This window comes from Danio rerio, chromosome 2 (assembly GCF_049306965.1).
Source record: "Danio rerio strain Tuebingen ecotype United States chromosome 2, GRCz12tu, whole genome shotgun sequence".
In the NCBI taxonomy this organism is placed as follows: Eukaryota; Metazoa; Chordata; class Actinopteri; order Cypriniformes; family Danionidae; genus Danio; species Danio rerio.
In genome coordinates, this window is record NC_133177.1 from 51085732 (window position 1) to 51100424 (window position 14693).

General features: G+C 37.2%; 1 protein-coding gene and 1 pseudogene across 1 annotated transcript; both read right to left on the bottom strand.

Moving 5' to 3' along the window:
- Positions 1 to 2479: 2479 nt before the first annotated feature.
- Positions 2480 to 5984, bottom strand: LOC141378821 (E3 ubiquitin/ISG15 ligase TRIM25-like; annotated as a pseudogene).
- A 4002-nt stretch (positions 5985 to 9986) lies between these two features.
- On the bottom strand, positions 9987 to 14469 carry ftr19 (finTRIM family, member 19). The gene is made up of 6 exons (XM_073930324.1): positions 12450 to 14469; positions 12161 to 12256; positions 11856 to 12089; positions 11495 to 11654; positions 11223 to 11258; positions 9987 to 11038 (listed from the first exon to the last, which is right to left on the bottom strand). Exons 1-6 carry the CDS (start codon positions 13032 to 13034, stop codon positions 10497 to 10499), a joined length of 1653 nt encoding a protein of 550 aa, XP_073786425.1. The 5' UTR covers positions 13035 to 14469; the 3' UTR covers positions 9987 to 10496.
- Positions 14470 to 14693: the final 224 nt, after the last annotated feature.

A 14693-nucleotide genomic window follows, 5' to 3' on the forward strand; every position in this document is an offset into this window, starting at 1 on the left:
CTTTAACTTTTTTTCTTCTTGTTCCACTTCTGGGCCTTTTTTTCTTTTGCCGTCTTTAAACTTGTACAATTAGACCATCAGGTAAATTTCAAATGGTTGATTAGGAGATTACACTTTATCCTTATCATTCAACATGCCATTGTTCAGTTTTTCTTTCAATTGAGAGATTTGCAGTACATCTTCATAATGGAAGTCACAGCTGACAGCAATGCTAAACACGTGTAGATTCTGAGAGTTCAGAGACTGGAATCTCTGGAGAAAACAAACAGGATTTTTTACCTGCATTCTCACCACACCCAGAATCTTTATTGTTTGATTTCTAAATGAATTTAGTAATGTATTCCAGCCCTAGAGTTTTAGCCAGTGTCTGTGAGATTCCTGAGTCTTTCCTGGATTTATTTATTATTTAAAAATTTTTCACCTTCAAAGCACCTTCATTTTATTTCTTAATGGCCATTAAATGCATAGTTTCATTATGATACCTACTTTTAAAGTATTGGTCACTTACAATGTCAATTTTACAGTAAGATAACAAGTCTGTCCTCATGGCCATAGTCATGTTATTCAGATAGAGATCAGTTACCTGTAGGAAATGTATGTGGTCATCAGTGTGTGAAAGCTGCTCCAGCTCAGTGTTTCTCCTCTTCAGATCTTCAATCTCCTGCTCCAGTTTCCTTCAGCTTGACTCACTTAAGTATTTTGTTTCTGTATTTTTGCCTGAATTTTCCAACATTTTATTGAAATGACTTGAGTGTGTTGTTGGGGTTCAGGGCCTTGCCTTACAGTGGTTCTCCTCATATCTAAAAGGGAGATCTTTTTCTGTAAATGTTGGATCCTTTACTTCACCATCTAAACTCATTCATTGTGGTGTTCCACAAGGATCGATTCTTGGCCCTCTACTATTTTCTCTTTATATGCTTCCTTTAAGCTCAATACTCTGCAAACATAAAATAAACTACCACTGCTATGCTGATGATCTCCAACTATACTTTTCTATCAAACTAGGAAAAGATTTATGATTAGAACAGCTTTTCTTATGTCTAACCGACAATAAGACCTGGATGACCAATGCCTCTCTGCAACTAAATGAAAATAAAACAGAAGTGTTATTATTAGGTCCTGCTGCTACCAACGATTCAATTAAAACTCAACTAGGATTCCTAAATGACAATCTGCACAATCAGGCCAAGAATCTCAAAGTTATCTTTGATCCACTCTTGCAGTTTGACAAGCATGTAAATGCAATTGTAAAGAGCAGCATTTTCCAGCTTAGATTGGTAGCAAAAGTTAAACAATTTCTTTCTAAAAAAGATCTAGAATCTGTAACCCATGCTTTAATTTCCTCTCAGTTAGACTACTGCAACTCCTTGTACATTGGTCTACCTCAGTCAACACTCTCTCGGTTGCAGTTGGTCCAGAATGCTGCCGCCAGATTAATAACAGGAACTAAGAAGAGAGATCATGTCTCCCCTGTCCTCGCCTCATTGCACTGGCTTCCTATAAAAATTCAGAGTTTATTTTAAAATCCTTCTTTTGATACATAAAGCATTGCACAATTCTTCCCCGGTCTATGTCGTTGAACTTATTAGACCTTATACAGCTTGTTAAGGTCCCATGATCAGTTTCTTTTGTCTGTCCCTCGGTCTTGCTGCAAATCCAAAGGTGATCGAGCTTTCTGTGTTGCTGCCCCAAAGCTCTGGAATAGCCTCCCTCAGGATTTCTCCTTCATTTGATGCGTTTAAATTTAATTTAAAGAGGTATTTTTACTTTCTTGCCTTTGAGGGATGCATGCATGTTATTTCTTAACTGTATTTTAGTAATACGTATGTACAAATATATTTCCTTTTCTTATATTTTTTAATACCAGTGTTTTATTATTTATTTTATTTTATTTTGATCTTTGGATCAACTAGGGTTGTGTATAATTGTGTTCTATAAATAAAGATTGCCTTGCCTTGTCTTCCCTCGACCTGTCTCTTGGATTATTCTCTGAGGATTAGCTTTATGCTTCTGTTTTGCCTGTTTGACCCCTGCCTGCTGATCATTCTTCAAATAAAAGCTGCACTTGGAACTTCACCCTTGCTACCATGCAGCCTTTCATAATGCTGTCAAAAAGGTATGCTCCAAACAGATGTTTACAGGGTGCATTTTATTCTTTTTTTTTCTGTAAATCCTGCACATCATTGTATTTGGCAAGTAATACTGTTCTGATTCAATATTTGAGTGTTTTAGTGGAAATGTCTTCTAAGGCATTTTTGATTGACTGATTTGCTCGGCTTGCACACCCAAGGTTGTGGGTGGATAGTAATCAAAACTGATTAATCATTGAATTCTTACAAGTATACAATCTTCACCACATAACCTTTTCAACCACATGAGGTCAACAAACGCACCAGCGTCCTTAGTGATTTATTTTATTATTTTTTCTAATTACACTGTTTAAAGTTCTTTTACGTCATAAATACATGTGAGACTTCAATCAAAACTGAGAGTCTGTTTTATTTGTGGATAAATACATTTACAGGAAATGCTTTTGTAAAATAAATAAAACAAACTAGGCTGCATTTTCCACAATCTCAGTCTCCGTGATCTTCGTTTAGAAATGCATCATCAGAAAAAAAAGAAGAGAATCTGAGAAATCTCCATACATTATCACTTGATTTCCTGTGTTTGTGAATTAATCATTTACTTTTAAGCACACTGGTCTGTGATTGTGAGGACATTTCCACAACCCTAATCATGATGCAACATTTCAACAAATGTGATTGGTTTCTTTGCCTGTCACTCATATCCCATCATGTAAAGTCCTAGTCCATTTATAACAGCCAATATTTTTATTGACAGAAGAAGATACTGAGTTTATCAAATTTACACATATAATGTGATATTTCCTGTTACTCTAATATAGTGATTAGTGCGTCACATTTGTTCTACACAAACATAAAGATTCATGTGATAATCTGAACATTTTTCATGATTTAAATATGACAAAGTTTGACTCTTGAGCCTTCATTTATCCAAAACCCAGGATAGAGCAGTTGAGTGAATGTGGTCTGGACTCTGTGGATGAGGCTCATTGTTGTGTCAGAGATGCTGAAGAAGGACAGAACTCCTGCTCTGTGATCAACATACACTCCTATTCTGGAGGAGATGGAAGATGCAGGGAGTTGAGTCTGTTTGTTAATGTGCCAGAATATGTAACAGGACTTAGAGCAGAACAATCTCCAGGACTGATTATTACATCCAAATCTACTTGTAGTCCAGTCTCTATTCCTGCTGATGCTCTTATAAGAGATGGCCACACCCACTCCATACAGGCTCTCATTCCCACTCAATTCCACTCATTAAATTCGTCAAATATGTCAAGATGATCAGGATACCGCTGGACTGTCTCAGTGTAAGTCGTCACTGTGTTGTCCTCAGTCAGACAGATGCGCTGATGTGCTGTGTTTCGATCCAGAGAGAACTGCTGGAAATCTGACAAAGTACAGCATAGCCATTTATTCATTCATTTTTTTTGGCTTCGTCCCTTTATTCACCACCTCGGAATGAGCCGCCAACTTATCAAGTATATGTTTTACACAGCAAATGCCCTTTCAACTGCAACCCATCACTGGGAAACATCCATACACACTCAATAACTTCTCATACACTATGGACGATTTAGCTTACCCAATTCACCTGTACTGCATGTCTTTGGACTGTGGGGGAAACCAGAGCACCTGGAGGATACCAACGCCAACATGGGGAGAACATGCAAACTCCACACAGAAATGCCACCTGACCCAGCCGGGGCTCTTGCTGTGAGGCGATTGTGCTACACCCTGCGCCACCGTGCTGCCCCTACAGCCATTTAGTTTGCCCATTTTTGCACAAGTGTTATAATGTTAATGTGTTAAATTTGATATGAAGGGAAACTGCAGCAGTATCAGACAAATACTGAATACTGGACACTAAAGATGAATAATTTTATTTAATTCATTATTATAAATTTTGTGATTTTTACATGGCTTACAATGTTGGAAGTCCTTGCTGGTCTTAGGTTCAGTCTGAGAAGTGCTCAGAAGTTCTGAGAAGTTAATTTTTGTGGCTGTAGAAACAAACAGGCAATATTAGTGTAACAGCAACAACGAAAACATACAATACATGTTATTTAATAACTATCTCTCTTTATATTATAGTTGTATATATACTATAGTATTATAGATATTATTTTCTATACATGACGTTTCCCTGTGAACACAGTGTGTATTTGTTTGTTGCAATCCTTCCTTGCCTTATATTTATGTCATATTTGTTTTTTGTTGCTGTAAAAATTGGTGACTTTACCTTGTCCATGTATGTTTTGTATCTTCTCTGTACAGATCTGCTCTAATGTTATTTTCAGCTGAGAGACAGATTTGCTCACGTCTTCATAACGAAAGTCAGAACTGACAGCAGTGCTGGATAAATCTGTAGATTCCAAGGGTTTAGAGAGAGACTGGAATCTCTAGAGAGAAAAATAGAAAACAATACCAAAGACAACAAGACATCATTACAGCATCCTCATAGCCTAGATTTGATTTTGAGTTTTTAGTGACTTGTTTCACATTCATTTGCTTTTTAATGGGAATCAGTTCTGTGTCTTGACTTCTCATTTATAAAATACTTTTACTTCTATACTGTATACTTTACTTTTCATCTCCGTTACCTGTAGGAAATGTATGTGATCATCAGTGTGTGAAAGCTGCTCCAGCTCAGTGTTTCTCCTCTTCATATCTTCAATCTCCTGCTCCAGTTTCTTCAAGAGTCCTTCAGCTCGACTCACTTCAGTCTTTTCTTGATCTCTGATCATCTGTGTGACCTCAGATCGTCTTCTCTCAATGGACTGGATGAGTTCAGTAAAGATCCTCTCACTGTCCTCCACTGCTGTCTGTGCAGAGCTCTGTTGGAGAATACAGACAATCAGACCAGCAGGAAACTATTAAGATGCTTTTTTCACATTTTATTACTGACCTTGTGAGTTTTCACAGACTCGTTTAGCTCCTGAATCTTCTTCTCTCTCTCCTGGATTTTCTGCTGCAGATTTCTCTGTGTGTCTTTCAAATGTTTCTGTTAAATAAATGAGAATAAACAGTGTAAAGAGAAAATGTAGAGCAGCTTTGGCACTTTTAAGATTTTAAGAAAAGTTTTCAGATTTGTTGAATACTTTAAATTTTTATTTAATCGATTTTCATTTTTATAGAATGATAATGTTAGTGTTGCTGTACATTAATGCACATAATTTACATCATTTCATTCTCTACCTGTTTCTCCGTTCTCTCAGATGAAGAAGATACAGTGTCATGATTTTTATGTTCATCCATCGTACACAGTAAGCATATACACTTCTGGTCAGTGCGACAGTAAACCTCCAGCAGTTTATCATGTTTTAGGCAGATCATCTCCTGGATTCGTCCGCTGGCATCAGTTATCTTGTGTCGTTTACCTGAGTGAAACTCCTCATGGCGCTCAAAGTGAGTCTGGCAGTAAGATTCCAGACACAGCAGACACGACTTGATGGCTTTGTATTTTCTCCCAGTACAAACATCACACTCCACATCTCCAGGTCCAGCATAACTGGGTGCAGAATCAACTTTTTGGACTTTTGTCATCTTCACTTTCTCCACCACTTCAGCCAGCATGGTGTTTTTACCTAAAGCAGGTCTTGGAGTGAAGGTCTGTCTGCACTGAGGGCAGCTGTAAACTCTCCTCTGCTCATCTTGATTCCAGCAGTCAGTAATGCAGTTCATACAGTAACTGTGTCCGCAGGGGATGGTCACTGGCTCCTTCAGGAGATCTAGACACACTGAACAGCTGAATTGATTCCGAGCCACAGAAATACTGGCTTCTGCCATTTTCTTACAGACAGAAACAAACACAGGGAAGCTGAAGTTTCGTTTTCTTCTCAGTGCGAGCTGAAATAGCTTCCTGTGTTGTAGAGACGTGTGCAAAACAAGTATGGCGTGACTCAACTGTTACTGATAACAATAAATAAATAAAAATCATCCACTAGATGTCAGTCTTACACTAAAGCCAGTATGATGGAGTATAAGAAGCTTTGACCACCTTTATATAATAATCCAAAGCATGTAAACATTGTAATAATTTTACACAATGCAAGGTAAATCATAAGTAAATATAGTGCATACTTAACTGGAAAGATAAAGTTGTCCTGTAGTTGATTTTTTTCCCCAATAATCATTCATAGAAAGATGCTAAACAGTGGAAATGTGGGAGGTTCACTGCATTTATAAACTCTTTAAAAGACATTCAAGTTATGCTTCAGGCACTTATGATAAAAGGTGCCATATAATAAAAATCTGGATATACATTTTTTTTTGTTGTTGAATAATTCTGTATGTGACCACAAATGACCATACCATAAGCATCAAGCATCTTGTTTTTCTCATTCCCAGTTTAATTAGTAAGTCTATTAATTAGCACACCCTCAACATTTGCATCCCCTTACAAAAAAATAACTGCAGTAAACTGAGGTAAAACTGCAGTACAAAAGCAATACATGTATAACTGCAGTAAGATCGGAATCAGAAAGAGCTTTATTGCCAGGTATGTTCACACATACGAGGAATTTGTTTTCATGACAGAGCTTTTACAGTGCAACAGAATTACAGAGACAGGACAAAAACAGATAATAAATGTAATTTAATATATTTTTATTTATAAAATTTAAGTGCAATTAGGTACAAAGTATAAACACAGTTCAAATACAGTACAATAAAGTTCAACAGCAGTATAAGGTGCAGTAAACTGGAGTAAAAACAAGTAAACGCCATGTTTAATGCACTTGTGCTGCTGTAGTCTAATATGCCAACGGTGTGGTAAGAACTGTACTGCACTTTTGTTCCAAAGGGTTTTTTTCAACAAGAATATTTGTACTTTTTCAGGGATGTTTAGAGTAATTTTTAATTAAAATTTTAAGAGTTTATTTGCAAAAACAAATAGTAAAATATAACTGCAGTAAACTGAACAGTACAACAGCAGTAGCCACAAGGGTAACTGTGGCAAAATTCAATGCAACTGCATTAACTGCAGTATAATGATGTATAAACACAGTTTAACTACAATGCAATGAAGTTCAACAGCGCCAAAATCTGCAGGACACATGAAGTAACATTAAATAAACTGAGAGAGGCAGTATAATGATATGTTATATAATGTATTGCACTTGGGTACATAAGTATTAAAAGTGCTCTTTAGTTTTTATTATGTATTGTAGTATTGTAAATGTATTTCTGTAGTTAGTTATGCTTCTGAAAAGTGCAATACAATATATTGTGGTAGTGCTTCAGCAATACAACTAAAGTACTGAAACCTCATTTGGAAACCATTGTCCACCGAGCAGGCAAAGTAATAGTTGCACTGCAGTTGCAGTTGTATTGTAGAAGTGCTTCAGTTGTATTGCAATAGCGTTATGGCAGTTGTACTCTAGTAGTACTTCAGTTGTAATGCAGTAATACAGCAATATACTTATTAATGCAGTTTTATTCGTGTTCAAAAAACTGCACTTTAGTTAACTAACACTGCAGTATTCATTTAAGAAAACTGCAGCAATTGTTTATAACAATAACAATAGTCTAGCCAACTTAAGTTTATGCTCTACATCAGCCAGACCTGCATGATTTATCAAGTGTTTGGCTGCCAAAACAAAGAATGTTTCCTTATTTTGAAGTTTAACCAAGCTTATATTAAACTTACAATTTTATTTGGGATTCTTTTTTCAAAAACAGGAGACGCATGAAATTCAGCCAGCTGCACCATGTCCAGACAGTGAGGAGCTACTGTAATCATCAAGGACCCCACCAAATGCAATTCAGCCAGTCATCTGTTTACAGGCAGCTTGTCAGAACACAAAAATGCGGGATATATATGGATTCTAAATGGATTCAGCACCACCCAGAGGCATAAGGTTAGTTTAATTGTTTATTTATTTTTTATTTTTTTGTTAATACAATTAATTAGCTAATTTTTATGTTGTGAAATGTGCCACTTATGAGGCAACAAATACACGTAGATTGCTGGACTGTACCAGTGCAAGTCGTCACTGTGTTGTCCTCAGTCAGACAGATGCGTTGATGTGCTGTGTTTTGATCCAGAGAGAGCTGCTGGAAAGCTGAAAAAGACTAAGTACAGCATAGCCATTTATTCAAGTTTATTCTTGACTAATTTATTGAGTAGTCAAGTACCCGTACTCGAAATTGGTCCTCTGCTTTTGACAGATCCTAGTGCACGAGTGAGAAGTGAAAGCACACACACACACAAACATACACACACACACACACACACACAAACACACACACACACACACACACACACACAAACACACACACACACACACACCAGGCATCCCAAGTTTCAAAGAAGCTTTTGGGGGTCCGCATAGTCATAGTGCCTCTCTGATGCCCACAAAAAAAGATATAATAAGGCAACTATATGGCAATGCACTATATGGCACCTTTAAGTGGAATCTGTCTGCCAGTTGGATATCGCAAGAGTCCCTAAAGATCTAATTTTGCTAGTTTGTCTCAGAACATGTTATGAAAGATTAAGTTAAATAGCTAAAAGAAATGGGGATATCAGCTGCTTCTGTAGGCAAAAGTAAAGCATAAACTGTTATGGTTATCAGCTGGAGTGCCCACCAGAATCACTAGAGGGCAGTCCATCCATCCACACGTCACCACTGCTATTCACCTGGACAACAATTACCACAATGCATTGCAACAGTCAACCTGCTACAGCTGATATTGATCTGGACACTGGCACACAGCTGCAGATCATTTGCACTTGACCTATTGCCCGTCTCTTGGATTATTTTTTAAAATTACCCTTATGCTTCTGTTTGCTCCTGTTTGACCCCTACCTGCTGGTCAAACTTCAAATAAAAGCTGCACTTGAAACTTCACCTCCGCTGCCATGCAACCATTCATAATGCTGGCTAAAAAGATGTGCTCCAAACAGATGTGTACAGGGTGGATTTTATTTATCTATTTTCTGCATGGCTGTTGGTGAAGCCTAAGCATCAATGTACATTGGAGAGCTGGCCCGGATTGGCTAATCGGGAGAACCGAGAACCGGGAGAATTCCCGGTGTCCCTGTAGCTGCTTGAACAATCAGGAGTCTTGAACATTTTTTCATTTATTTATTTATTTGACCATAGCCTCACTTTTTTTATTCATTTTTTTGCCGCAGCTCCGGTCTTTTTGTTTATTTTCTTGCAGCCTCGTGAGCAAAATGCAGCCTGCAGGTTAATGATGAGGGAACTATCATTTGACCGCAAACAGCACTAACATGATAGTGCCATTGTGGTCCAGTGGTCAGCACGATGCGTTACAATGCTGCCGACCCAGATTCGAGTCTCACCTCAGTGATTAGGATTTTTATTTATTTATTTATTTATTTATTTATTTATTTTTATTTATTTTTTTTTTTTAATTTATTTTTTTTCGTTTTTAGTGTATATATATATACTGTTACATATAATACTGTTTGGATTGCTTAGGTGTACATATTATTTTATTATATTTTTTTGTGTGTGTGTGTGTGACCACCGTTACAAAGGACTGGATATCTATAAAGAATTTTGCACAGAATATATACTCAGATATTGCAGGAAAGGACATTGTGATGTTTTAAAGAATAGTGTTGGAGCTTTAGCTTCCCTTTAATGTTTTGATATTTATGAAAACATTTGAAGTTCTAAAGCAACTGTTTCTTTGTAAAAGACATAATAGTGTCATTGGAAACTAAATTGGAAATGAGAAATGACCTTATTTTAATATAGCACACCCCTGTGGTTGTGCAGGGATAGTAATCAAAATCACTGAATTCTTACAAATATGCAATGATCAAGATAGAACCTTCTCGACCACACAACGTCAACAAAGACACCAGCGTCTTTACTCTTTTATTTTATTCATTTGCCTAATGACATTATTTAAAGTCATTTACTCTATCATCAGTCTGTTTTTATTTGTGCATGCATACAGTTACAACAAATTTGCTTTTGTAAAATAAAAAAACAAACTAGGCTGCATTTTCCACAATCTCAGGCTTTATAATCTTTATTAGAAATGCATAATCAGTAAAAAAAACTAAATCTGAGAAGTCTACATACATCCTGGTTTCTGTTCGTGAGAAGATCATTAATTAATCTTTTAACTTTTTGCACACTGCTCTGCCATTGTAGGGACATTTCCACACTCCTAATCATGATGCAACATTTCAACAAATGTTTTTTAGTTGTCACTCATACACCGTCATGTGAAGTCCTATACCATTTACTATGGCCAGGATTTTCACTGATGGAAGAAGATACTGGTTTGATCAAATTTACATGTATAATGTGACTTGTGCTGCTACTTTATTACAGTGATTAGTGCATTACATTTGTTCTGCTTAGTCTGACCCACTCTTACACAAGCGTAAGATTCATGTGATAATCCGAAGATTTGTCAGGATTAAACTTGACAAAGTTTGATTCTTGAGCCTGAATCTATCCAAAACCCAGGATAGAGCGGTTGAGTGAATGTGGTCTGGACTCTGTGGATGAGGCTCATTGTTGTGTCAGAGATGCTGAAGAAGGACAGAAATCCTGCTCTGTGATCAACATACACTCCTATTCTGGAGGAGATGGAAACTACAGAGAGTTGAGTCTGTTTGTTATTGTACCAGAATGAGTAACGGGACTTGGAGCAGAACAATCTCCAGGACTGATCATTATATCCAAATCCACTTGCAGTTGTGTTCACCTTCCCATTGATGCTCTTATAAGAGACCGCCACACCCACTCCATACAGGTTCTCATTCCCACTCAACTCCACCTCCCAGTAGCAGCGTCCGTTCACACTCTCTCTACACAACACACCATTAAATTTGTCAAATCTGTCAGGATGATCAGGATACCGCTGGACTGTATCAGTGCAAGTCGCCACTGTGTTGTCCTCAGTCAGACAGATGCGCTGATGTGCTGTGTTTCGATCCAGAGAGAACTGCTGGAAATCTGACAAAGATTAAGTACAGCATAGCCATTTTGTTTGCTCATTTTTGCCAATTAATGTTTCAATGCTAACCTGTAAAATTAGTGTGAAGGGCAATTAAATACAGAATACAGAATAATAATTTAGTGACTTTTATTTAATTTAATTTGTAATTTATTACTAATTTTGTGAAAAAAAAATTCTTACACTGTTGGAAGGTCTTCCTGGTCTTGGTTTCAAGTGCTGAGAAGTTGATTTTTGTTGATGTGAAAACAAACATTATTAGAGAAACAGCAATAGAGAGAAAACATGTTATTTACTAAAAACTATTTATCTCCATATTATAGTTGTATAAATAGTATTATAGACATTCTGTGCTATACATGAAATTTATATGTGTATGTGTTTGTTGCAATCCTTCCTTGCCTTATATTTATGTCATATTTGTTTTTTGTTGCTGTAAAAATTGGTGACTTTACCTTGTCCATGTATGTTTTGTATCTCCTCTGTACAGATCTGCTCTAATGTTATTTTCAGCTGAGAGACAGATTTGCTCACGTCTTCATAACGAAAGTCAGAACTGACAGCAGTGCTGGATAAATCTGTAGATTCCAAGGGTTTAGAGAGAGACTGGAATCTCTAGAGAGAAAAATAGAAAACAATACCAAAGACAACAAGACATCATTACAGCATCCTCATAGCCTAGATTTGAATTTGAGTTTTTAGTGACTTGTTTCACATTCATTTCCTTTTTAATGGGAATCAGATCTGTGTCTTGACCTCTCATTTATAAAATACTTTTACTTCTATACTGTATACTTTACTTTTCATCTCAGTTACCTGTAGGAAATGTATGTGATCATCAGTGTGTGAAAGCTGCTCCAGCTCAGTGTTTCTCCTCTTCAGATCTTCAATCTCCTGCTCCAGTTTCTTCAAGAGTCCTTCAGCTCGACTCACTTCAGTCTTTTCTCGATCTCTGATCATCTGTGTGACCTCAGATCGTCTTCTCTCAATGGACTGGATGAGTTCAGTAAAGATCCTCTCACTGTCCTCCACTGCTGTCTGTGCAGAGCTCTGTTGGAGAATACAGACAATCAGACCAGCAGGAAACTATAAAGATGTTTTTTTCACATTTTATTACTGACCTTGTGAGTTTTCACAGACTCGTACAGCTCCTGAATCTTCTTCTCTCGCTCCTGGATTTTCTGCTGCAGATTTCTCTGTGTGTCTTTCAAATGTTTCTGTTGAATAAATGTGAATAAACAGTGTAAAGAGAAAATGTAGAGCAGCTTTGGCACTTTTAAGATTTTAAGAAAAGTTTTCAGATTTGTTGAATACTTTAAATTTTTATTTAATAAATTTTTATTTTATAGAATGATAATGTTAGTGTTGCTGTACATTAATGCACATAATTTACATCATTTCATTCTCTACCTGTTTCCTTGTTCTCTCAGATGAAGAAGATACAGTGTCATGATTTTTGTGTTCATCCATCGTACACAGTAAGCATATACACTTCTGGTCAGTCCGACAGTAAACCTCCAGCAGTTTATCATGTTTAGGGCAGATCATCTCCTGGATTCGTCCTGTGGCATCAGTTATCTTGTGTCGTTTACCTGAGTGAAAATCCTCATGACGCTCAAAGTGAGTCTGACAGTAAGATTCCAGACACAGCAGACACGACTTGATGGCTTTATATTTTATTCCAGTACAAACATCACACTCCACATCTCCAGGTCCAGCATAACTGGGAACAGGATCAACTTTTTGGACTTTTGTCATCTTCAGTTTCTCCACCATTTCAGCAAACACCACATTCTTGTTTAAAGCAGGTCTTGGAGTGAAGGTCTGTCTGCACTGAGGGCAGCTGTAAACTCTCCTCTGCTCATCTTGATTCCAGCAGTCAGTAATGCAGCTCATACAGTAACTGTGTCCGCAGGGGATGGTCACTGGCTCCTTCAGGAGATCCAGACAAATCGGACAGTTGAACTGATCTACTAAAATACTGCTTTCTGCCATTTTACTGTGTACTGGCAGCAAGAAAGAAACACAATGTCTTATCTACACTTTCGTTTTCTTTGAAATGAGGAGCTGAATTTGGTTCCTGGTCTAGAAGTGACGTGTGCAAAACACCAATGTCAGGCGTGACTCACCTGTATTTTACTGCTTATATTAAAGAGCAACCACTAGGTGTCACTCTCACACTGAAGACTTTTGCAATATTTTTTTATTTACTTAATATTATTATTTCTTTTGTCTCATAATTTAAGACATGCTTTTAGGGGTGGCATCCTCCTGCAGATGTTATTCTAACCAGTTCCAGCACACTTTCCTGGAAGTTTGTATTAAGTCTGAAGGCTTGGTTAGCTTGTTCAAGTGTATTTAAGGATAGGAGCTAAATTCTAGAGGCCAGTGCCCCCCCAGAGCATTATTGAAGTATCAAACCAGGTCCAGGGTGTCAAGTGTCAAACCTTATTACTCAAGGATTGGACTGTCAAACCGAAATGAAGGTCTACATCGCCCTCAGGAGCCTATTCTAATTTTCTTATAAAGAAAAGTAGAAAAATGCTAATAGCTTCTGCTATGGGGTGGCACAGTGGTGCAGTGTTTAGCGCTGTCACCTCACAGCAAGATGGTCGCTAGTTCAAGTCCCGGCTGGGCCAGTTAGCATTTTGTGTGGAGTTTCCATGTTCCTCCTGTGTTAGCGTGGGTTTCCTCTGGGTGCTCTGGTTTCCCACACAGTCCAAAGACATGCGCTATAGGTGAATTGAATAAGCTAAATTGGCTGTAGTGTATGTGTGTGTGAATGAGATTATATGGGTGTTTCTCAGTACTGGCTTGGGCATTCACTGTGTAAAACATATGCTTGATAAGTTGGTGGTTCATTCCGCTGTGGCAACCCCTGATGAATAAAGGGAAGGACAGCTGAAAGAAAATGAATGAATGCGTAAACTACACTTTTATTCAGAAATCACTGTTTCACTTGATCTGCTTTCTGTAGAGTTTGCTGCTCATGGCCTTTGGACTGCTTGGCCCCATTATTGCTGCTTGCAGCTATACATTTTTGATTGTTATTATTATTTGTCACAATATCCCACAAGATCCAAAATTAAATACATTTTACCCTGAGGCAGAAACAGACGTTCATGATTTCCACCGAAAATGTTTAAATCAGTTTTGAGTTCAAAAATAACTGGAACCATAAAGCAATAACAGCAAACACAAACATTCTGTGCATAGTGGAACTTTATTGTGGTTACAAGTACTTATACAATATAATTAATTCCACAGTTTTGTTTGTTTAATTCAATTCAATTCAATTCAGCTTTACTTGTATAGCGCTTTTACAATGTAGATTGTGTCAAAGCAGCTTCACATAAATGGTCATAGTAACATGGTAACTTTGTCATCCCAAGTGTCTCTTTATTCAACATACTGTAGTATTTCAGTTCATTCAGTAGCAAACAATACACGGTAGAGGTTACAAATCAATGCTAAATGAACATTACTGTATTTTTAACCTGTATACACACCCATCACAGCAAAATGTTACACTTATGTTCAGACAAACTGACAAAAAAAAGATTTATATAACATCAAAACATGATCTAAGACACATCAAGTCATTTACATAGACAAGCAAAAAGTATTTACTGCAGTAATTGGTATTTCTTGACT